Here is a 23,548-nt window from a genome sequence, read left to right as displayed (position 1 = left end):
CAAAGCGTAAAAATACACTCCTGGGAGAACTTTAGTCTTAAGCTCATCATTTCATATGATGCTGTTTAGTAATAAACCAACATTAAACATAATTCTACTTTATTAAGTTGATTTTACTAGTGAACATGTACTAATGAGCTTTGTTACTTTATTATGTGATTTTCATGTGTTTTGGGCTAGTGACAATTTTCTTAAGATACCCCAAAATTTCATGTCCTATCTTCTGGGGATGTGTAGATCTAGCACTTGACAAGTGTATTTCTTTCCACAAATTCTGCCAGCATCTAAAGAGAGATTTTTGCCTTTTGGTGTGGTAGATAAACCTTGTTCTCCACACACTCTCCTTTTGCTTTATGGATACTTTATTTGTATCTCTCCAGCCAGCAGTGTCTTAGCATGACCATCTTGCCTTTTCCCTACCCCTCTCCAAGCTCCACATGGGTTTGTGTGTCATTCTTCCATACAAAGGTAAGAGAAGAGGCAAAGTTATGCAAATTACATATGAAAATATGTCTACAATAGTATCTTTGAGTCTTTATCCTATTTATTAGCTATTTATTCTTCTGGAGACAGAAGATTGAGCCTAGTTTTCCATTTTAACAGCTCTAGGAACCTCTGAAAGTGACAGAGAAAGAAACTGGTTGCAAAATTTCAACAGACCAATGTGTGCTTGGGCATGGAAACTGGTAACTCAGACAAACCTTATCTCCAGAACTGATCAGTGTTTTTTGCCTGCTCTCTGAAGAACCTCACATTAGCATCTTTCATGCCATAATTGGCATTAATAATGTGTTGTGATAGAACTGAAATGCCTCACTAAGCTGCATGCTCTCTAAATTTTTAGTGAGTGTCCCATCCCATTTACTGCTGGAAACTCCTAATGGCTCCATGGTGTCTCTGGGTCAGTCTGAAGGAGTTGCAGTCCTAACACAAGGTCACTGCAAGAATCCTGTACCCATTCTTCTTCCATTAGTATTTCATGAGCAGGAAAGGAAAAGAAATGAAATGTGTTTCCCAGCTTATTAGAGCTGTGAAGGGAGTTGCTATTAATTACTGGAGCAGAGTGATAATATTAATATCTTTGCCTGGCTGCTCCTGCATGTGCAGTATCATATTAAATGGAGTAAGAAAGCATTTGCTGTCTTTGAAGAACACAGGCATGAATTCATTCCACTTTTTCTGGGCTTTGTAAGTCTGTTGTGTAGCTGGAATTTAATATAAAAAAGTAAAGGAATTTCTAGTGAAATAAAAATATACCTTCAGAGGGAAAAAAAACCCCAAAATGTGGTGCACAAGTTCCCACTATGAGAAAGGTGCTTCTGAAGGGTGATGAAAAGGTCTTTATGCTGAGTGAAAAAGCAGCCAGAGCTGAGGGTCAGACTGTGTCACTTCATAGAGCTCATGTGTGTAAATGAGTGCCACAGGTGAACTGCTCAGAATTTGTCTTTTAACTGTTTGGAAGAAGAAATGATGGTGTAGGGGATGCTCTCTTCAGACCCCTCAATGAAAACGGCACCTGAGTCAGAGCTGGAAGACACAGAGTCCACACAAGGCTTCAGGTGAGGCTGTCTGCCTGCTTTGCTGTCCTTCAGGAGGGTGTCCCCTGGCTGGCACGTGAATGGCCTCCTCATGGGAATATTCCCTTTTCCCTTAAAGCTGGTGTCCTTCTAGAATTAGTTCCTTTTGCATAGCTCTGTGTAACTGGGCAGTCACTGGAAAAAAATTGCCCCACATCCCTGCTGCAGCTGGTAATTTTGAGACTCTTCTTGTCATTCTTCACAGTGGCCATGGCCAGCCAAGTTCCAACTGCAGCACAAAAGGTCAACATCACCTTTCTCTCCTCACACCATGTGGTTGTTATGACCATGATTTAAGACACTTTCAGTCCTTGGCAGAGGTGATAGTTGTATTCAAAGTGCACCCACCAGAGTTTGATGACCCTAGTGCTGCTCTCCGCCCTTCTAAAATCACACTCAGCTCTGTCTCGGGTGCTCACTTATGAATCCAGTTCACAATGGTCTTACTGATGAGGTTCTAAATTGTCCTTGGCATGGCTGAACTATCTCCTCTATGAGTTGAATTTGGCCAAAGGTGTAAAGAAATATTGCTACCGTGTTCCAGCCTTCTGTATTATTGTGTACAAGCCTCATTCTGTCATGACTGCTGATAGCAAGGAATACCTTTTTCTAAGTTGTTATCATTATGGCTTATTAAGATGGTTTATTCATTAAATTGTAGCCATGTACTAAGGGAGACTAGTCTCATAATACATTTAAACTCCAAAAGCAAATAGTATTAAATTATTAGGAAATGAGTAATCTGTAAGAGTATGCAAAGCATTACCAAAATGAAGACTTTTAGAATGTTAAACCAAGGTATGAGCAAAAGAATTTGAAATTTTATTTTGAAACCTACCCTTTAGACAGCTTAGACAATGCAAAATTATCATTCAGCCAGGGAGAGTTTTAAATAGCAAAGAAAACTGAGATAAGATTTACCAGGCAATTGATGGTCATGGCCTGATGCCACATGGTCCTGACAGAATGCACAATTAACCTTTTTGTTTTAGTGTGTCTGCTTCAAATACCTGCAAGGTTATAATATTACCCTGGGAAAATGAATTTGAGTGACCTACAGCTAAGTAATGACATGAATAGTACCAAGAGATGATAGGTGCAGGGAGGAGATAAGTATTCCTGCTCACCCACAGAACCTTATTAACTGTATATGTTACAGTGTTCTTGGGGCAAGTACTTGGTTAACTTCTCCTTATTTTCTCACAGTTTGTTACAGGGGGTAATGTTAGAGCTTCACAGAAACCTTACTTGGGTACACTTAGCCATCAAACAAAATTAAAGCTGTTGTGTTTCTACTTGGCAGTGTGTTGCTTCCTAAAAGTATCACAGAATTTTCATGTGTAGCAGTGATGCAGATCTGGGAACATTTTTTGAACTTGTGATCTGTTACTGTTCCTCATAACTCCCCATGTCATTGGGGAAGATGCAAGGTCTGAGTTTCTGCCCATAAGCAGTGGAGAAATTGCTGTAACTATGTTGCCTTTCTAAAATACTTTTTTTTTTAATTTTTGTAAGTTGAAAGACATAAACTCATATCACTTTCCTCTTCTTTTAAGTAGAAGTTATTGCTGTTGCAAGATGTTTGCCTTGGTAGTGAGGTTACATCACTTGAAGCATCAGCCTCAGCCTGGTTGTGTCCCACTGAACTGAGTCAGATCCCCACAGTTTCCTCACCTGCTCTCAGTGTCTTTTCCATGGAAAAGACTTTTCCATGGAAAAAGGAGTGGCAGGGCAGCCTCTCCTGTGAAAACCAAATGCCTCCCTGACACTTTAGCAGGAAATGGCAAAAATAGAACGTCAGTAATGGCTCCCAGCCAATGACTCAACTTATAAAAAGTGAAAATTGAGGATAGGAAAATGAGCAGAGAACTTCCAGACAAGAGCTGGCCAAATTGAGATCTAGGGGCTGGGTTATACAGCGTGTGGGCATTGATGATTTGGGGGAGCTGATGACCAACTAATAAGAGTGAAGTATTCTGGGATAGTTTTGTCTTACTGATTACTTTGTCTTACTGCTACGTGAATATTAGTCTGAAAATAAAATAACTGTTTTTCTTGGGTTTTTTTAAAGTGAAATTTCCTTATAGCTGAATAGATGAATAATTTTTTGGGAAGTGTCTGCTGCACCTAATTTAATGAAGCACAACACATGGGCAGTGCTGTTGGTGATGCTTCTCTGAGGGAGAATTCCCATTCAAAAGTTGGTGTTACTAACATTGTGTTTTAAATAAGGATTAAAAACAAGGTTTCCAGATATTGCTGATTTCTTTTTCAATTGTTTCCTTGGAGTGGAAAGAGTTCTGTTCTGACTGCCACTGAACCCAAGGATTTAGCTTTGTCTGACTTCACTGATGTGCTTTTCTACAATGGGCCCTTGCTCGTGCCTCAGGTCTCATTACAATTGCTGTCATTGAACCAGCAGATTAAATATGGTAATAATTGTGATGTTCCAAAGATATCCCTGGTAGTGGAAAAAGAAGCATTTTGCCTCTTCAGGTACCAAGATTAAGTGAAAAAAAATCTATATAAGTGGTGAAAGTTTTCCCTTAATCACATTGAGGTGTCACAAACACTTGCTGTTTATGCTGCAGCAGTTTGTTCCTGTGTTGCATGAATTACCAAGAGAGAGAAACGGTGTTTAAGTTAAGGATAGGAAGATGTAGAAGAGGAGAAGAGGAAAATATAACAAACATGCATGGAGAATTTTGTTGTGAACAACATTTGATTGTATTCTTGCTTAGGGTAAAATAGAAAGACATTGCTGTTTAATGTATTGCAGATAGGCAGTCTGTCAACCTGTTGATGTTGAGGTCAAAATATCTTTTTTCTTTTTTATTGCAGTGATCTGCTTCTTGTAGCAGTCTAGAGAACTTAAATTTCATTTCCTTTGAGGAAAACAATGGGGACAGCATCCCCACAAGGTAATGTGCTATTGTGAATGACAAGAAGAAAGCAGGAAAGGAAACAAATTTCCAGCAGTGTCTTTCTCTTGTTTGGAAGATCAGATCTTCCTGACCTACAGCTGGAGACCAGTTTTATTCAGAGTTCTTCAGTGTTTTGAATTGGCTGTAATAACTGATTATTCTGAACCCTTGGAGTGGATGGGCAGCCTTTGTGATGCCTCATCATAAATGTTGACTTACAGGTCCCATTTGAAAACAAACTGCTGAGCCATCTTAATGAGGCTGTCCTGCACTGTGCCCATGTTCCAAATAATTGAATTAATTTGAATATGAGTCCTATGTAATTACAAGAGAATTTATTTGATTATGTTCCCCGCAAGGAAGGTAGATACAAAAGGTTTCAATAATTTTAAAGCTGCTTGCAGTTTGTAGTTTTTATGTCTCTGCTGATTGTGAGTTTTGGAAAATTATTGATATTGGAAGTGTTTATGGAGTGCTTATGCCATCTTTTATCATAGTTTTTGGCAATATTCACTTAATTCCTGATCCTTTTCTGAGGGTGTTTGTGTACAGTGGGCCTGGGGAAGGTTGCCTGTAGCAACCTGTGACTGCAGACTGGGGATGGACCAACATCAGGCAGCTTTTTCCTCTTGCATTTGAGATCCTAAACATTTTTAGTATTTTTTTTCTTACCATTCAATAAATCAGTATTTGTTTATAAAAGTGAAAGCTGAACAGAGAAGAAAAGGAATCACCCTCCTAGGGCATTTTTGTATTGGTCATCACTTCTGCAGGGCTCCTTTATGGGTAATACCTGCAGATTTCTGTTCAAAATGAGACATATGGAACAAAATAGGTCAGATGTTAAAGAAGGCTCTCAATATAAAAAGTTGTAAATTACTGTTAAACTGGTGTGAGTAGTTGATTAAATTTGTGTGAATGTGTAAACTTTGAAAATTTGTACTCCAGCAATCATTGAACTGGAGCCATAATAATACAGTGATCAACAAAGTGTGATACAGTGATATTCAAAGTAAAACTTTAGGATAATGCAGAATAGGCCATCAGAGCATGTTACTTAAGTCTATTAATAGATTTTTATTAAGTCTTCCTAAGTAACATATGTGTGCATTATCTGGTTCTAAAGTTAGAAAAACATGGCATTAAGATCCCCAATCTTGCTTTTTATAGTGGTGAATATGCTGTTAGTAACTTAGATAAAGAGTGCAGCAATAAGTTCTTGTAAAAGTAATGCTAATTCTGAGATACCATTTTCTTAGCTTTTGGAATAGAAGTAGCCAAAATATTTAAGGAAAGCTGTCCAGAAGAGTTTTTGAAATTATATTCATGGGAATTCCTTCTTTCCTATTTTTTTTCTTTAATTGAATATTAAGTTCACATAAAAATTTGGGATTGCTCTGGATTTGAGTAGATGAAATCTGCCTATCATGTCTGTGGCAGCATCATCACTGGACATAATCTGGCACAGGACTGAGCTTCTTCAGAGATTTAAAAATAAGGTACTAAGGAGGAAGCCCTGGAGCCACACTGGTTATGTGCACATGTAGTGGTGTAAATAAAATTCAGTCAAAATGACAATGAAACTTGATAGTAGCAAAGGTAAAGTGAAAAGATTCTTCTTTAGAAAAACAAAACAAAATGAAAGCACAACCCAGCATCTCTTAACTCTGCTCAAATGCCACCAGACTGGACCCATTCAATCATCCAGCTCTAGCTCTGAACATTTTCCCATTTAAGAAAGTTGAGGATGTGATCTGAGCTTTTCTAAGATTTGTGTTCTTGGAGGTAGCCTGAATTAAGCAATTACATTAAAAACCATAATGAGTGGTTTTCTCTGTCTGTTATTCTTGTTGCATGATGAAATACAAAGACCTGAATGCAGACATGCTCACCAAAAAAAGTAAAACAAAAAATTAAATCTATTTAGTGAAATTAAATTGATTTTCTTTTTCAGTAAATTTTTTTCTGAATGGGTTTATCTGTCAGTTTTGATATATGCCATGGATGATAGAATTATTTTACACTGGCACAGGAAGGCATGTCATCTTATACTGCTGAGTACAGGTACCTGCTGAAAAGCAAAAAGTGACAGAAATGGACATCACTGGGTCAATTCCTACTTATTCATATTACTAGGTCACACAAAAAGTCTGTATACAAACAGGTTTTGAAATTCTATTGAAAGGCCTTGGCTCAGAGGAGAATTTCATGCTTCTTTGGAGGATGGAAGAGTTTCAGCAGCTGCTGAAAGAAGCATTTGCTTCTGATGGTACAGGGTTTGAGAAGTCCATGCAAGAGTGCTTTGTTGTATTTTTTGTTTATTTTTTTAATAGGCAGTTTAAATTCTCTGGCCATTGCAGTTCTGGTTGTGATTCACAGTGCTGCCCAGATGTCAAATTTATCTTGCAGAAGTGAAGCACTACTGACCTTGTGTTTGTAGTTCATAAAACTTTAGCTATCAATCGTTTATATATTTGGCATTTTATCTCAATTTTATGCAATGTGTGGGCAGAAATATATAAATTTTATATGAGATGACATTCATTAGTATATATACTTGAGAGTTTTAATAAAGCATGAATGTTGTAATTCAGTGTAATCTGTGCAGTCTGCATGGCTTGAAAACCTCAAGCAAAATTTTTCATCCCAAAGTAAACATGAGTGAAAAAATAGACATCGATAAATTTTTTCCCGTGGTATTTTAAAAATAATTAACAGTTGGAACTGGCTGTCCTCTAGCAAAGTTTAAGTTCAACTTCAATAACTTAAATAGATTGCAATTTTAAGAATATTTTTCTTTAAAATCAGACTTGCACATTTATAATACTTCCACATTTATGTATTACTAGACATTCATATAGAGTGAGTAATAATATTTTTTAAATAGATTTTATATATGATTTCCTACAATTATGTTTGGACTGTGAAGGTACTCTGGTTTATTTCTACTGCCAAATGAAATATCTTTATGATTGTTAAAAAGTGAAAATTTTTTGCTTATATTAAAATGCAAGCATTTTAAACCCAATATAATGTTACATCATAAAATAGTCAGTATCTTAGATCCACATTTATTATAAATTTTCAAAGCTCAGTTCAGAAGCAGATGATAATTTTTTTTTTCTCCCAAACAATCATAGTTGGTGATTCTGTATTAATTTATTGGAGAATGGTTGTATTTTAAATATTGGGATTACAGAGCAAAGTTTAAACCAAACCAGGGAGTTTGTATTGTGTCTAAATAAAGCACTCAGATGTAAAACAATGCCTTTACATTAGTGAAGAAAGTAGGAGACTGAGTATAACTTGGTGTGGTTTGGTAACAAAAGACTGAACTGGGGTGCTGGGTTTTGTTCTGACTAAATTATTAAGTTATTAACCCATCCAGGTGTTGCTTTCACTGAAATCTGAAAGGAAGTTTGAACCCTTCTGGCTGACTGACTCTGGGCAAGTTATCCACTTTTCCTGTGCCTTTTATTTTTACCAAAAAGGAGAAAGTTTTAGGTCAAAACACAGAATGTAGGAAGTGCCAGATGATTTTGGATGTCTTTTTTTTTGGTTTTCCAATATTAAGGCTTTAATACTACCAGGTATTTTACAGAATACAGGAAAATGGGATTTTTATATTCACAGTTGAAAACTGTTGTTTATTTAAGGCATGTTTGTGCTGGAGGTACATTCTCTCTTCAGATTACTGTTAATACACAATCTCTTAGGTCTATTAACCATTTTTCAGCCCTTAATGCTAACATTTAAATTCCTCCAGTTTGTATGTGTTTTGATAATGTTTGTAAGCAGGTGCTTGGAACAACACTCTTGACAACAGCAGCTTCTGATAAATAATAAATAATAGTCACTAGTAAAATGAGTAGATTACTTATGTTTTAAGCTAACAATAGCTTTTTTCTCTTGCTTTAATTTTTCATCAGTGAGAGACTGAAAGACTTGTTCCCAAATGAATTAAAAATCCAGGAGCTTTCCACTTGTTCAAAGAGTTGTGAATATAATCTGTTTATTAAATTGGTGTGAATGTGTAAACTTTGAAATCAAGATGTATTTGCTCAAATTCTAAAAGATTTGCCTTTAACAAACAGTGTTAGGAGTCAAACAGTGTAAGTGATCGCCCCAGCAGTTAAGGATTTGTTTCTTCTCCTCCCATAAGACTGTTTGTCATTTGGAGATGCATCAGTGTAAATATCAAAACAAAAAAATCCTGTGTGAAGAAGAACATGGCCTTTATTGCAAAATGAGTTACCATATTCCTTCAGCAATTCCAAATATTGTTGGATTTATAATTTTTACATTTGCAAAGAGCAAGTTTGTTTTATTAACAGGTTTAATTCGTGCCATTTGCAGCCAAGCAATTTCTCAGAACATGCTATGTGTTTAGTGGCTTCAGCAGTGAATTAGGGTTTGAGATCATGAAGATTAAGGAAATCTGTTACACTTTATTGTAGTATTCTGAAATTACTTTGAAGTAAATCATTAGCAATGAGCTTAACAAAGGTATAAAAATACTTGTCTAGCACTGTGTTAATAAAAAGATTGCCAGCATCCTTATTTTATAAGAATCTTGAAATAAAAATGCTGTTTGGAACACACTAATACAGACAAATATGAACAGACAAAATAGACAAATATGGATAATTTACAAATTGCTATTATAGCAGTTATTTTAAAAATAAAGTGAACATGGATGATTTAAAGTAATTCAATTTCATTTTTACTTTAATTTTACCCTCAATGTCAGCATTGGATGTTCTCCAAGATGACTTTGCTTGCAATTGTGTCAGGCAGGCTTGTCTCTGCTGTGAAGGCAGATTGTCCCACCCTACAACCACTGCTCTGGATGTGGCTTTTTGCAGGGATGGGGTTTTTGCCCTCTTGCTTTATTCTTCCCTTTGCCTCCTTTTGCCTGACATCTCTCTAAAGCCACGTAGGCTGGCAAGATCTGTGTTTCCCTGAGTGCAGCCCCCCTAGGGAGGTCTGACCCATCCTGGGTCCTGTCCCACCCTCTGAGCCCACCCTCCCCTCCAGGTCACATCTGTCTAAAAATCTTTTGTTCCTTATAATGACAGAACTTTGAAACCTGAGTGAATTATTATAATTGTGTCATAAAAGAGAGCTTAAATTAACAGAGCAAGCAGGAGTCTGAGATGTCTCCCGTGCCCACAGGTTGGATTGTTTTTGTGTAATTGCCTGAGAGTCCAGCTTTTCCACCTGCCCAGGTATTGCATTTGCAGGGAAGCCCTGATGAAGGCAGGAATGATGCATCTGACTCCATGTTCTCAGAAGGCCAATTTATTACTTTATAATACTATATTATATTAAAGAATACTGTACTATACTATACTAAAGAATACAGAAAGGATACTTACAGATTGCTAAAAAGATAATAATGAAAACTCATGACTCTCTCCAGAGTCTGACACAGCTTGGCACTGATTGGCCAAAGAGTGAAAACAACTCACAGCAGAATCCAATGAAACAACCACCTGTGGGTAAACAATCTCCAAACACATTCCACATGAGCAAAACACAGGAGAAGCAAATGAGATAGGAATTGTTTTCCTTTTCTCTGAGGCTTCTCAGCTTCCCAGGAGAAAAATTGTGTGTGAAGGGATTTCTTTCAGAGAATGTGAATGCCACACCCAGCTATGGATATAAAAGGACCTGACAAACCTTCTTCTCCCATTATGGTAATTCCCCTGTCATGCACAAGAGGTCCTGTCCTATGCAGCATTTTTGCTCATGATGAAGGTAAATGGTCCTTCCTTTCTGGAGAATAAATGGAAAATTTCAAGTTTTAGCAATGTGAGGTGCTGCTGTTCAGTGCTTGACATTCATTCCCAACATGTCCAGGCCAGCCTCTCTTTCCTGTATCACTGTGACTTTTTTTGTTGTTATTGCCCTTTTCCCCTCTTTGGACATAGATATCTAAATTGGTTTGCTAGAAATCAGTCTCCAGCATGGTAATAGTGGGCTATAAGATAATTATCATTTTCTTTCAACTTTTTATTATATTTAATTAAGGATGCAAAGGGATCTTTTTTCTTTGTGTTGATTCTTGCTTAGAGGGGAAAAGAAGTCCCTCAGGAGAACCACTAAATAATTTCTTTTCAAGGCAGGCTTGTGAGGCTTTGTCTCCACCAGATCAGCTAAAACACAGCCTGGCTGTTCTCTTAAGTCACAAAGGCTCTGACTCTATGGAATGAGCTCTTGAGTTCAGTGGAATGACTTGTGCTCAAAGTTAGGCAATTTTGCAATAATTCATGCTGCTACAGTTTGAAACTGGTAGACACAGTAGTTTCTAGAGTCATCTAATTTTTCTGAATTCCTCTGACATAAACTCAGAGCCTTGCAAAATGCTGAACCTCGTGTTTTACAGATATTTCTTGAGGTTTGCATATTAGACTGCCATATCTGGTATCAGTTCTTGTATATCCAGGAAAAAGAGTGCTAATCTAGTTCTTAACATAAGAATTTTATTTACTGAGTCAAATTTTGAGGTATTTTAACATAAATGTGTTTATTCCTGTGGTGATCTTACATTTTTGAGGTAGCACAAATTGCAAGGGTAAGGTGACAGTTTGTAGTAAACTTGTGATGTTAATATTCCACCTAATACTAATTTCTGGGGCTAGAAATATGTGTTAAATATGCTCTGTTTGCTGTTCCTTGGTTACACCTTTGCCTGGTGAATTTAGCAGACTTTTCTCTGCAGCAGAGCTGTTCCACTTAGCAGGTGTTCAAAAGGCTGAGGATCTGTCCCTTGTAATGGAAGTGCCTAAAACTTTCTGTGGTTTTTATTCCAAGGGATGATGAAATGTGATCTGCTGTTTGGGTGCATAAAAGTTGATTAAAGTTGTGTGCTCGTGGATCTGTTCTGAATGCTGCTTGTGAAAGCACAGAAATGAAGTTCTTGTCTTTATTGAGCTGGATGGCAAAGATTTGCATTTCTCAAAGCTTTCAAGTTATGTCAGACCTGATCATGGAAACAGCCTTCCTCTTGAAGGGAGAGAAGGGAGTTCATATTGAGGCTTTTTTCTGATGAATCTTTGATTAGTGCTTCACTGGTATTTATAATCATCATAAGGCTGTTATGAAATAGAAACTGTTAACTCAATTTTCAGAGGGAAATTCTGAAACAAAGCCACAGAGGTATCCCATGACAGTGGGAAGTCTTGAAAAGAGGCTTCTTGAAGCATAGGCTGATGTGTTAACTTCTGGATCTTCCTTTCTGAAGCAAATGAGGTTTGAGTTGATTTTGTTCTCTGCTTTAGATATTACGAAAAAAAGAATCCTAAATAGTTATGCTAAATATTTTTACAGTGGAAATAAAATCCCTATAGGAAACATTAATGAGCTTTGCAATAAATACTGCTTTTACAAATGACCTAACCTTTGCTTCATTATAGTCATGTCCTATGAGAAGTAAACAGGGTAATGTTCAACTAGTGCATTATTTAGAGATTTTTGGTGTACATTTTGAAAGCCTCATACTGGGCTGTGCCCACAGGATTCCCATTAAACACAATGGGAGCTGTGTGGCTAAAATCCTGCAGAGCTGTTTGAAAATGGATCCCATGCTGTGCTGAAGATAAATGATTAAAGAATGAGTGCTTGAGAGTGGAGGAGGGAGTGATGTTGTGATTCTCCACTTAGGGCTGTAGTTGGACTGAAAATCTTTCTCTAAGCCCTTCTTAAATGATCTCCTGTTTCTCAAAAGAAATACCAATACAGTACAAATGGTTAAACATTTGCACCTTAGAGATGTCTAGACATCTTTTCACTTCTCTTCTCTTTACATTTAACTTTTTTGTTATACTTTTCTTTATCTGCCGCCTTACTTCTTGCTTAAATTTTTCATGTCTTTTTTTTTTTTTGTTCTTCAAGTTCTTTTATGCTATGTTGTCTTTATTTCTGCTCCTCATGTCTTGTATTGTTCTCTTCCTCTCAAGTCTCTCCTTTCTTTCTTCAAATGGGAGCAGGCAGTTGTGGAAGCCCATCCATGCAGCAAATATTTCTGTGCATTTCAGTGCAAATCCTACTTACAGAAATATTTGCCTGCATTTACCCTGTTCATCTCCAGGATAATCCAATTTAAAGAGAAGGGCTTCAATAGGTCAAATTTGGCATTTTGAAGCTGTGTACTTCTTTTGTTACATCATACAATGGATAGTGGCTATGACAGAATACTGTTTGGAAAGATGGTAGAGTGCTTTATGGAAATTAACTTGGAGGCATAAAACTGTCTCTACCTTTTTTTTGTTTGTTTGTTTTTAATACAGCTGTTCCTTTTTTCCTCTTGCATTTCATTTGTATCTTGATATTATTCTTTTTCCCTTCTTATCTTCTTTTGCTTTTGACAGGCTTGCACACATACAGAAGGGGAGAACATGAAAAGTTATTAATGACAAAATACATATCTTTGATTTTTTTTGTGACCAGCTCACAATTAGTTTCGTGCAGCTCTTGTTTGTTGGTATCAAAGCTGATGTTGCTGTTTATGACACTGCTGCAGCACTTTTCTGTGTGCACTGTCATGTGTTTTTATTGCCTCATTATCAACTGCTTGGTTGTAGAAAAGCTGTCAATATAATTTTAGACAGGCTACCACCACCTAATGACACAGGTAATTAAGCCCTTGGAGACCATTATTCTGACCATCTATTACTTGTTTAGGCTGGTTTGCTCTGCTGCTGTGGTTTGGAGATCTAAAGCCACAAGGCTTTTGTTCTGACATCTCTGACATGACCTGCTCTTGTGGGTGTTCTCTAACCACCTGAACATTAGACTGCAAGAGTAATTATTTGTACATCTGAGGTTTCTTTAATAGCAGATCTATATTGCTGCTTAGTGCATCTGTCCTGCAGGAGGATAAACTCCCTTTGAGCTGGGCACCCGTGGAATAGGAATCTGTGTTGTTCCAGGCAGTGCTGCAGGAAACCTACCTGGATGAAGGCATTCCTTATGCTCAGAAGAGCATTCACTGTCCTGGCAGTTTGGATCTACTTTGAGGCAAAACATGTTGGAAGCATTTCATTTATATGTTTTTCATTCCATAACTTTGTGATTTGGAGAGTGTAATGTGGAGGGTTTGTTGTGTGAGCTGTTCCCAGTCACACAGAGGGGACACCAGAGCATCAGCTGCTCCTGATCTCAGCTGGTCAGCCCAGAAGTGCCTCATACCCCCTGTTTGGAATATACCTGAAGATCCAAAGCAAGATCTCTGCTGAGGAAAAGCAAAGAAAGACGAATGTTAGATATACTTACAGCAGCACATTATCCCCCTTGGAATTAAAATATCATATCATTATTTGTAATGCAAACATCATTTGGAGTATTCCTACACATTTCATCCATCTTTGCAGATCTTTAATTTAGAGGTTTTCAGGAAGTCACAGCTGATGAGAAAATCTCCATTTTTTACTTTCTTTATTGTAGTCTTTTTGAGCTGAAATTTGGAAAGGCTGAAGTCAAAAAATTGAAAAGAATTTATATTTTTTAAGACTGCCTATTGTCCCTTTAAAAGTACTTTTAAGCAAATCTCATGGTTGGGAACCAGAGCATTGTTTCTTGATGTTCTTTGTGAACATCAGAGATTATTTGTTTTGGGGGAATCTATGTTCAAAGTGGGATGTTTCCTCTTGTAGCTGGGTCTTGTATAGTTACATGTGCAGGAGTTTGGGCCTTTGCAGTTGGCTGTACAATGTCAGGAAGGGGCTGGAACTGTCATGTGAATTTGATTTTTGATGTAAAATTTAGATTATTGACTCAAACTAGAAATGGTTTCTTGAATTTCTCTTTTTTTTTTCTTTAGAGTCCCATTGACTCCATTGGTAGTTAGTTTTTCAAATTCCTTAAATTCACAAATAGCATTGTGACATAATGCAGAAATTTTTGCAGCTGTGTGAGGATGGTCTTGGTACCACCTCGAAGCTGTGACTCAGAATTGAACAAGAGCTTTTTAATTTTGAGTGGCTGTACAATTCTGTAAGTAGTGGTTGGTCTGCACCAGTATGCAAAATGAAATATGAGTATTTGGAGGAACTGGTAGTATATCTTTCCATCCAGCTAAACATTTGCAAATATAGAAAAACAAACACTTGTTTAAAGTGTAGAAAAAAAGAAAAAAGTAAACCCCTACCATTATTTGAAATTGGAAATATTTGCAGTCTGTTTGTATAGTTGCCTGTAATTTTTTCTGAAGCTTTTAGTTGTGACTATTTCTGGTGCCTCCAGCATGAATATAGTTTGAACTTATGAACATATGTTTAAGATGACACAATAATTAACTTTCTCTGTGTGCCTGGTTCTATCCACTTATAGTTAATGAAAATATCTTCTGTCCTAAGGTCCCAGATATGCTACTGGGGACCTGTAGGAGGGACAGTCCTTGCAGTTGAAAAATCCTTTCAATTGCTGCTGAGCAGTTTTTCTGCAAGGCTTAGTCTTGGGCTGAATTTTGTTCTTCCATGCCTGTAACTTCCAAAATCATACACAGGGATGGTGATGGAAGACACCCATGCAGTCCATATGGCATTTGTCTATCTGTCAACACAGAAATAAACATTACCACTGATTTCTATTGCTGTTCAGAAGCTTTTTGCTGTAGATAGAAGTTTGATGAGTGAAATCCATATGACTGAGAGAGACAATGGAAACACTTCCAACATTTCCTGGCTCAAATGGTAGTTAGAGCAGTTTCAGAGAAATGTCATTCGTGATAACAGAATTCAGACTTGTGTGGGAGCAGTGATGTGCCAATGCTGAGGTCTTTCAAAATCCTAACCTACTTATCTGGTGCTCAAAACATTCCTGTTATTTTAAGGATACCTTGAAAATTTCCACTGTGATCAATGGCCAGTGGTTAAACACAGTAAAAGTTGTGTTCAGGTTTTTCAGTTCTGTGCAATTTGGAGTGATGGCATGGTCTAGGGGACAGAAAACCTGACTGGGTTGTCTCAATTGAGTAGAGGATTCTCTGATTGAGTATAGGATCCTCCTCTACTTGTGTGACTGGAGCTCAAGGCCTGTTTCACCCCAGCAGGGCTTTGCAGTCATTGCCTTCATCATGCACAAGATACTGGAGATGCTCCTCATCCTCAGAGTGCCCTTTGGGCAACAGGTCAGATATGCTTTGAGTGCTTTGGAAAGAGGGGTTTGTATGAATATGTGAAAGCTGCATGGCTTGTGCAGTTTGGAAATGCCACAGGGCTGTGGTGGGGAAAGGGTGGAGATGGTGCTGCAGGGGAAGGATTTGCCTGGATATTTCTGGATTGATAAGCACCTGTGCTGATGAACAGAAAGAATAAATATAAATTATACATTACGTGTGCATCTTTCTGCTGCTGTTATGAAGGATGTTATTACTTTATTTTCCAACTGAAATATTAAATGGGGATATTGAGCATTCTGCTTTGCCCAGCTCACTGCTATCAGGCTTGTACCAGTGCTGTATCCTAAGCAGAGCTGAAAACCCCTTGGGTTTAAAGCCCCAGCATTTCCCATCTGTCAGTTCTCATTTTAAGTTTATCACATGCCCATTTGCTCTTCTCTCTCTCTTTTTAATCCATTTCCAATATCTAAATTCTTTGTAGACATTTGTGTTTGTCTCCTGGCCCCAGCCCTTGAAGCCATGGGCTCACAGCTGGCAGGAGGGGCACAGGGGACAGCAGAGCTGGGGACCACCACGGGGGTGGCTCATCCTGGGGACCACCATGGCTCACACATGGGGCTCTTGGGGTGGCTGCAGGACCCTGCACAGTCTGAAGAGGAGCCTGCAGGGCTGAGGAGAGCAGACAGCCATGTCTGCTCTTAATAGGAATCCCTGGAGACAGAGCACACAGCCACTAATTTAATTGAAACCAGGTAGAGGAAGAGGCACTCCTGCAAGGATGTAGTGAACAGGAACTGCTGGTGATGAGCTTTTTTTTCTTCTGTTACATCTTGTAAAGCCACTTTGATATTTTCCCTGTTTAACCTGGTCCATTGCAAAGCCTTGAATGGAGTGGTGAGGGAAGTGAGATGCAGGTAAACCCAAACCTGAAGTTCAAAATTACTAACAAGTAGGGAAACAGATTTGTCTGGGATCTGAGAGAAGCTCTTTGTTTGGTTGGATTATGAGATTGTAGAGGGAGCTGGGAAGCTTGGACAGAGGCACAGAGTTCTGTCAGAGTGCCAGACAGAATGCAGTCTCCAAAGAGACAACCAAAAGTCCAGCTGGTGAAAATACCATCTGGTTCACAGGTGAACAGGAGCTAAAAGAGCTGAGAAACCACACAGGAATCTGTTCCTTTGTCTGTGGTCAGGTGGTAAAAAGGGCTGAGACAGCTCAAGGAGCTAAAACCCAGACCACATCTCCAGGAAATCTATTACTAAAAAGAGAAGTTGGGAGACTTAAATAGGAGAGAGACAGGAAGCTTCACTCTTTCACAGATAAGAGCTGGAAAAAATATCCTCCTGAGGATTTTAACTACACTGAAGTAACAAGCTGAAGATGAGAAAGATCTGTTATTGATATTTTTCTCTAAGACTAAAAAATTATCCTGCCCCTTGCATGACATGAGAAAGAAAAAGCTGAAATATAAAGCTCAGCAGCTGCAGTGGGATTCTGTAGAAACCCTTGGATACATCTCTGTAACACTAAATCAGAATCAAGCTGAAGGAATTCTTGTGACATACATTTGAAATAGCCACCAAGTAATGTCCCATCAGCTTGAGGATGATGAGGGTGGAAGGTGATAGCACCTAGCAAAAAGCAGCTGCCAGCCTGTGGAAATCTGGAAGGAAATAGGTCAAGGAGGAAGGGGTTGAATCTGTCATCAACCTTCTAGTGCTGAACAGCTCTGTGCTGCCTGTCCCTTGGAGGGAGAGCTGCACTGGGGGACAAGGCTGAGCAGAGTGTGGGTTGGGGAGAGGGTTTATTTATGGCAGAGGCACAAAGCAGGATTTCTGACCATGACATTGCTGTGGGATGGCACAAAGGACATGCCTGCCTGTGCAAGTGATGGTCCTGAGAAAACTGGTAGGGAATTTAGGAATTTAATTGCTCAGTACTGATGCATCAACCTCAGCAAGGTCTGTCCAGCCTGGCCTGGCTGATGCTGTGCTCTGGCTCTTGCAGGGAGTGGTACCAGCAGGGCCAGGCAGGAGAGGGAGGCAGCAGAGCTGTCAGAACCGCACCATTGAGAAACATTAAAAGCAAGTCTCCAGCAAAAATACAGCAGCCTTGGACACATGAGCATCTGTGTGCTGCTCCCTGGGCAGGGAACGATGTTTCCTGTCTCCACATTACCCAGAAACACACTTGGGGAAAAAAAAATTACTGTCCATTGCAATTGGATTAATTTCCTGATATTCCCTCAACAGCACAGGACAAATTGCATATTTGAGTGTAGGAGTGATTTTGGGTCAGGAGGAATAGCAGCAAGAACCTGTGGATCATAAATTCAAGTTCTTCACACAATGTGTAATTAATTTCATAAATGAATCAATTGTGGCTTAAAACTGTTTGTATTTCTCATCCTGTTACTCTACCTAGCAGGCTAGTTCAGAGTCTCACTTTTTAAATTATTAAAAACATCTTAATTCCAGCCTAAATGTATTTGTAACCATTAAATACAACTTGTTTTTCAATCATCTGCCTTAGGTTGATGTAGTTTTCTTTCACAGTTTACTTTTTTCCACTGATTCTCTTGTGTAAGTCATACCTGGCTGCTTAAACCCTCTGTCTCAGAGGTTTAGCAAGTCTCTTGTTTAGTCTCTTCTTGTGGCACACACTGTCATTTCAACAGCTTCAGAGCAATCCCTTTTGTGGAATCCTCTCTGGATAAGCCACTCCCGAACACTTGTGGTTGTAATTGTAAATATCTTCCTCATGGAATCTTGACAGTGCTTTCCACAGTAGCATTAATATTTTATGTTACTTAAATTCTTATATTTCAAGAACAGATTCTGGTTTCTGAATGCCTCATTTCTTCTTCTGTTTTGTGCTTTGAGATATTTATCTTTAGGTTAGGACTGGTAGGGATCTGTTCCCCTACACTAAACTGGCATTTTGTCAGGAAACTTAAGGAGCTCGTGTTGAACATGGTTTTCATTTACTTTCCCCCCCAAAAACCCCCCATAGATTTATTAAAAAATAGAAGTTGAAAGGAACACTTGAGTTTTAAGAAAATGACAATTCAAATGACAGGTGTAACAGAAAATTTAATGGCGCTATGCAAGATGCTTCAGGTGACTAGACAGTAAATAAAGTACTAAAGAAAGGGGAAAATAAATGTTCTTAAATAGTGCTTGAAGAATTTAGACTCAGAAGTGATGAGCTTTAGAGGCTGATTTTTTCAGATTTTAACAGCTTGCTAGTTACATAAGATACAGAGAATCCTTGGCAAAGCAGTCCAGCAAGAAGGCAGAATACACATGTGGGGATAACTATCCTAAAAATAATCTGGAAGTGCTGGATGTTGGATTGGGTCCAGCTGAGATATTAGAATCAAAACCAAGAGCAGATAACCTTTTGTGGTTACCAGAAGGAGAAAAAATATAGGTCAATGTGTAGAAACAGCCTTTCATGAAGCTCATAATTTTTTGGCTTCACTTCCAAAATTTTCATCCCCTTTGGTGGCCTTGTTCAGGGAGCAAAACATGGGATCCCAAGCTGAATTTATAGAGGCTCCATTATTTTTGCATTCTGTAAATAGGATTTGTAGTAAATTGCTCTGGTATGTGTTGTCACTGAGGAGAGTTTTATAGATCATAAGGTAACAATAGCTTTTCAATTAAGGTGCCATTAATTCATGCATCAAAAACTCTCATTCATAAGAAACAAGTCTTGATTATTCTCCTGTACCATATTTGGTCCTAAAAATGGACAGCTGGGATGTGAGTGAAGCAGCAGCTCACAAACTGCAAGAGCACTGGCCATCAGAGCTTTGCAGTGAATTTGACTGCAAACATAAACATAATTCACCTCCTTGTTTTCTCCTAGTTGTTAATTCTTTTTCAGATATTCCATGGCTACCCAAAGCTGGTAATATCCTCCCAGGGCTGGTTTGATGGTGATGTGACCACACATCACAGTCTGTAATGTCTGTGATTCAGCTTAATAGCTGTCAGCTCTTACAGACTTTTATAGTAGCTGCAAACAACAAAACCACAGAAGTTTCAATTGTCTTTAACTGAGCTCTTGCTCATGTTGCAAAAATTACCCTATTGCTTAGAAATCTGAGTGCTGATGGGAGTTATTTGTGATTGCCACAAGAAACTGTCCCTGTAAGGCTGTTCAACAAGGCAGGCCTGTGGTCTAAAATAGATTATCTGAGTTTGACTGAAGATTAAAAGACCTATTGAATTTATAAAGAATTCATAATTTTCCTGAGCTGGTTTAAGCGATCATAGTAATATGCAACTGGACTTTATTTTCATTAATACTCTTAGTTCTAAATTGAAAAACCGTGATTTAGTGCTGGTTGAATCTATTCTTTCTCCCATTTTTGTTTGTTTATTAATTTGGAAGAATGTTGTGGAGGACTAGCACTGGAACTGCATTTGCATAGATAAACACAATAATTAAGAATGCTATTACACCATTAATTTAAAATTGAAATGGTGGGCATGTTAGGAAATGAAATCTTTCTGTGAGGACTGCACAGGAATTTATGGTGTGAACCAAAATGATTTGTTCTTTCATGTAAAAGGCATCTGATTAAGGTCAGCCTCTGAGCAGAAATGGTTCCAATCTGCAACTGAAAAACTGCACCACTGTCTGCACTAGAGATTAGAGCTGGCTTGATTTTATGCACATTTGGTCAACAGATGGTCAAACTATTCTGTGGGCATTCTGGCAGTGTAGAAGTCTGCACATCAATGACAAAAAAACATCACAGGAATAAGTAGAATGTCAGTGTTCATCTGAGTAGAATGAGCACCCAGTGTCAGCTTCTTGAAAAGTAGCGTAGTGGGCTGACTTGGAAGGAGAAAACCTGGAATAACATCACATTGTTGCTTAATTAGCCAATGCCATTCATTCTGGTAAGATTGAAAGAACAGAAAGACCATGAGGCTCATATAAGAGATAATGCTGTTGGCCTTTGGCCAGAGCAGTTAGCGAATATTTTCTGTCTCGCTGGATTGTTACCTTAGAAATAAACAAATATAAAGATATGCTGTGAATAATTCTTCTGCTCAGTTTCATTTGGAAAGAATACTGCAAAAAAAAAGTCATGTTTCTCTAAACACAGTAGAAATAAACAACAGCAGGCAGTTGCTGGTCTGATATGCCCAGGAATACTGGCACCTTCTTCAAGGTCACTGTTTTAATATACAGTGTATCTGGCAGTATGAGCTAAGGTATTTCTCTCTCCTGCCTTTGCATCACCTTTATGCCTGTGCCACAGCAGTTTTCCCTTCTCCAGCCCCTATTCCATCTGGGCTGTTTTTCCAACTATCTCGAGGGACTGAGACTGCTTGAAAGGAAAACAGAAAATCTGAAAGGGAGAGAGAAAAACTGTTACAACACAGCTGAAGGAGAGGCTGTACTGGGGTGAGAATCTGTGTGGGACATGGGGAGTGGGGAGAAGTGTGAGGATCTTTGGCTGGAATTTTCGCCATTTTTAGTTGTGAAACCCAGTTTCCTTCTTGTGTCCATCACTGCTCCTCTGATTTTGATCCTTTTCCTCCTTTTACCCATAGCTGAAACCAGCCCTACTCCCAGCCCTGCTATTTGTGATCAGCCTTGGTTACATCTAAGCCCATGGGATTTAATTTCTGACCCACCTTGAATGGGGCCGTGTTTCATAGGTGTCTTCCCTTTTTCCTATTGTGGGAAGGAGCAGAATTCCTTATGAGCAGGCTCCATTCATCAGGGTTGGTGTTACCATCAGTTTAACTTTCTTGATGAATGTGTGTAGATCAAAGATGACTTTTGATGGTGCCTGTTAACAACCTCTAAAACAGAAGTGCAAACCTTCCTCCTTTAACTGCTGGAGCTGAAGTTGATTGCACTGTCCTGAGGTGGTGGTACCAGAGTGGAGCCTGCCCTGGTTTTGGCACCTGTTTGAAAGGGCAGAGAAGGTGCAGGTGTTCAGCTGCTGTGCCCCCATGAACCAAGGCAGTGGCAGAGCTGCCCCATAGCAGAGATGCCATGGACAGCCTGTCTGAGCTGCACAGACCCCACTGTGGGCTCAGAACACAGCTGTCTGTGGGGGCTTTTAACCTGACTGCTCCTAAATGGCAATAATCTCATCGTGGCGTTTGCACTGTTAACAAGGTGATGTCTTTTGCACACATTTGGGTTTAGTTTAGTGAAAGAGCTTGGGTAGGATTTAAACAACACAACTAATTACTGTGCATATTCAAAAGATAAAAGAGTGCCCTTAATGTGTTATTCATAACATGGAGCATGAGAACATTATAAGGCTAGGATTGTCTTTAAATATTAATTTCATGGTAGCCATGGATGCATTAGGCTCTTGTAAAGAACAAAAACACTGAATGCAACTCTTATATTTTTTCCATGCAGCTGACTTTTATAAATATTTTTATTCTCTAGAATGGAGGAGACGGTGAGAAATCTGCTGCAGAGCCAAGGATCCCCAGGCCAGCATGGAGAAGGAACTGTCAATATCATGAAGGTATATCAGGTATTAGTGACTTATTACCTGTTTTCTTCTGATAGAAAAGTTCTTTAAAACAAAAATCCCACTACTGAAACAAATATCTGGCATAGTTTCCTCTATTTGATTATTAATTATGAACACTTGTAAGTGGTAGCTGGTTCAACCTACATTTTCCCAGGTGTTCTCTCAGCAGAGTTGAATGTTTTTCACTTTTATTGTCCTTGTTTTATCTGCTGCTGTTACTCCTCATAGTTCACAGAGGACAAAGAAACTAGTTTTGAAACCTTTATTAAAGCACTTAATATTTTAACTCATATGTTCCAGTGTCTCTAGTAAACATAGGTGTTTTTGACAACTTGACCTTCAGATTGTGATGGATAATTTTACCACTCATGTTCTTATTGGGTGTGGGGATCCCTATCAAGCTTCACAGTTTCATATCCCTGCTTGTGGCAGGTGCATTTTATCACCCTCACCAGGGGTAGAGAGAGTGTCTCAGGACAGAGTTTAGGAGAGAAAGATTTCAGAGGTTTTTCAAAGGGAGCCAGGTCTGTTTATGAGGCAGAAGAGTTTTACATTTTCCTAACAGACTGTTGCATTCTGGAAACAGTGAACCTAAGATGGTGGAAAACCTTTTAATTTAAGAGTCTGGAAACAGGAGTGAGATACATCTCAGTTAATCAAATATCAGGCACATGAATTCTTAAAAATATCACTTTGACTTAATGAATTCAGTCCTGTGCTGTGTCTTTTTAAACAGAATAAGCATTCTTATAAAATACTGAAATAATATATTAAAGTCTATACCAGGTAGTGATCCATCAGATAAAACACTTTTCAAAATTTTGAGTTATATTAGTTCATTCTTACAGCTGATGGATCAAAAATACAGCAGTATAGCTAAACAAAAATGTATATTAAAGAGTATCTATCACTGTAATTACATTTTCATTTTAAGCTTGGGTTGAAGAGAAAGGAATCTTTTAGTTTAACCTTCAATATAATCAAATTTTCTTGTTAAAATGATAGCCTGTAAAATTTAATTTCAGGACAAATTAAATTGTTTTGTTGAAGTTATAATAGAACATAGTTCTTTTAGAAACTGTTGACAAAGGCATCTCTATTTTATGCACTATCTTTTTGGGGTGCAAAATTGAAACTCAGTTCCCTTCTGTTATTTCTTTATGGCTTTAAGTCCATACATCCTGCTCACTCCTGTCACCACACAGGGGTTGTTCTGAAGTGGGCTTGGTATCAGTCTCTCCTCAAGGTGGATTACTTGTCTGCCCCTCTCTATTATAACAGACATCTGGGATGATTTTATTATCTGCTTTTCTCTGTGCTGGTCTTACTGTGGAAACCCCAGTAAGGTGGCACCACAATTAGGCTTCAGCTTCTTGGGGTTTTGTTTTTGAACTGTCAA

General features: G+C 38.4%; 1 protein-coding gene across 1 annotated transcript in view; it reads left to right on the top strand.

Moving 5' to 3' along the window:
• NCKAP5 (NCK associated protein 5) overlaps nt 1-23,548 on the top strand; it is a 334,186-nt gene that overhangs the window by 180,658 nt on the left and 129,980 nt on the right. Inside the window, exon 5 of the mRNA XM_066553937.1 lies at nt 22,059-22,149. Coding sequence (XP_066410034.1) covers nt 22,059-22,149 — 91 coding nt within the window. The remainder of the gene's footprint in view (nt 1-22,058; nt 22,150-23,548) is intronic.

This window comes from Molothrus aeneus, chromosome 7 (assembly GCF_037042795.1).
Source record: "Molothrus aeneus isolate 106 chromosome 7, BPBGC_Maene_1.0, whole genome shotgun sequence".
NCBI lineage: Eukaryota > Metazoa > Chordata > Aves > Passeriformes > Icteridae > Molothrus > Molothrus aeneus.
Note: the sequence above shows the minus strand (reverse complement) of the source record. Positions and strands in the feature narration are given on the sequence as shown.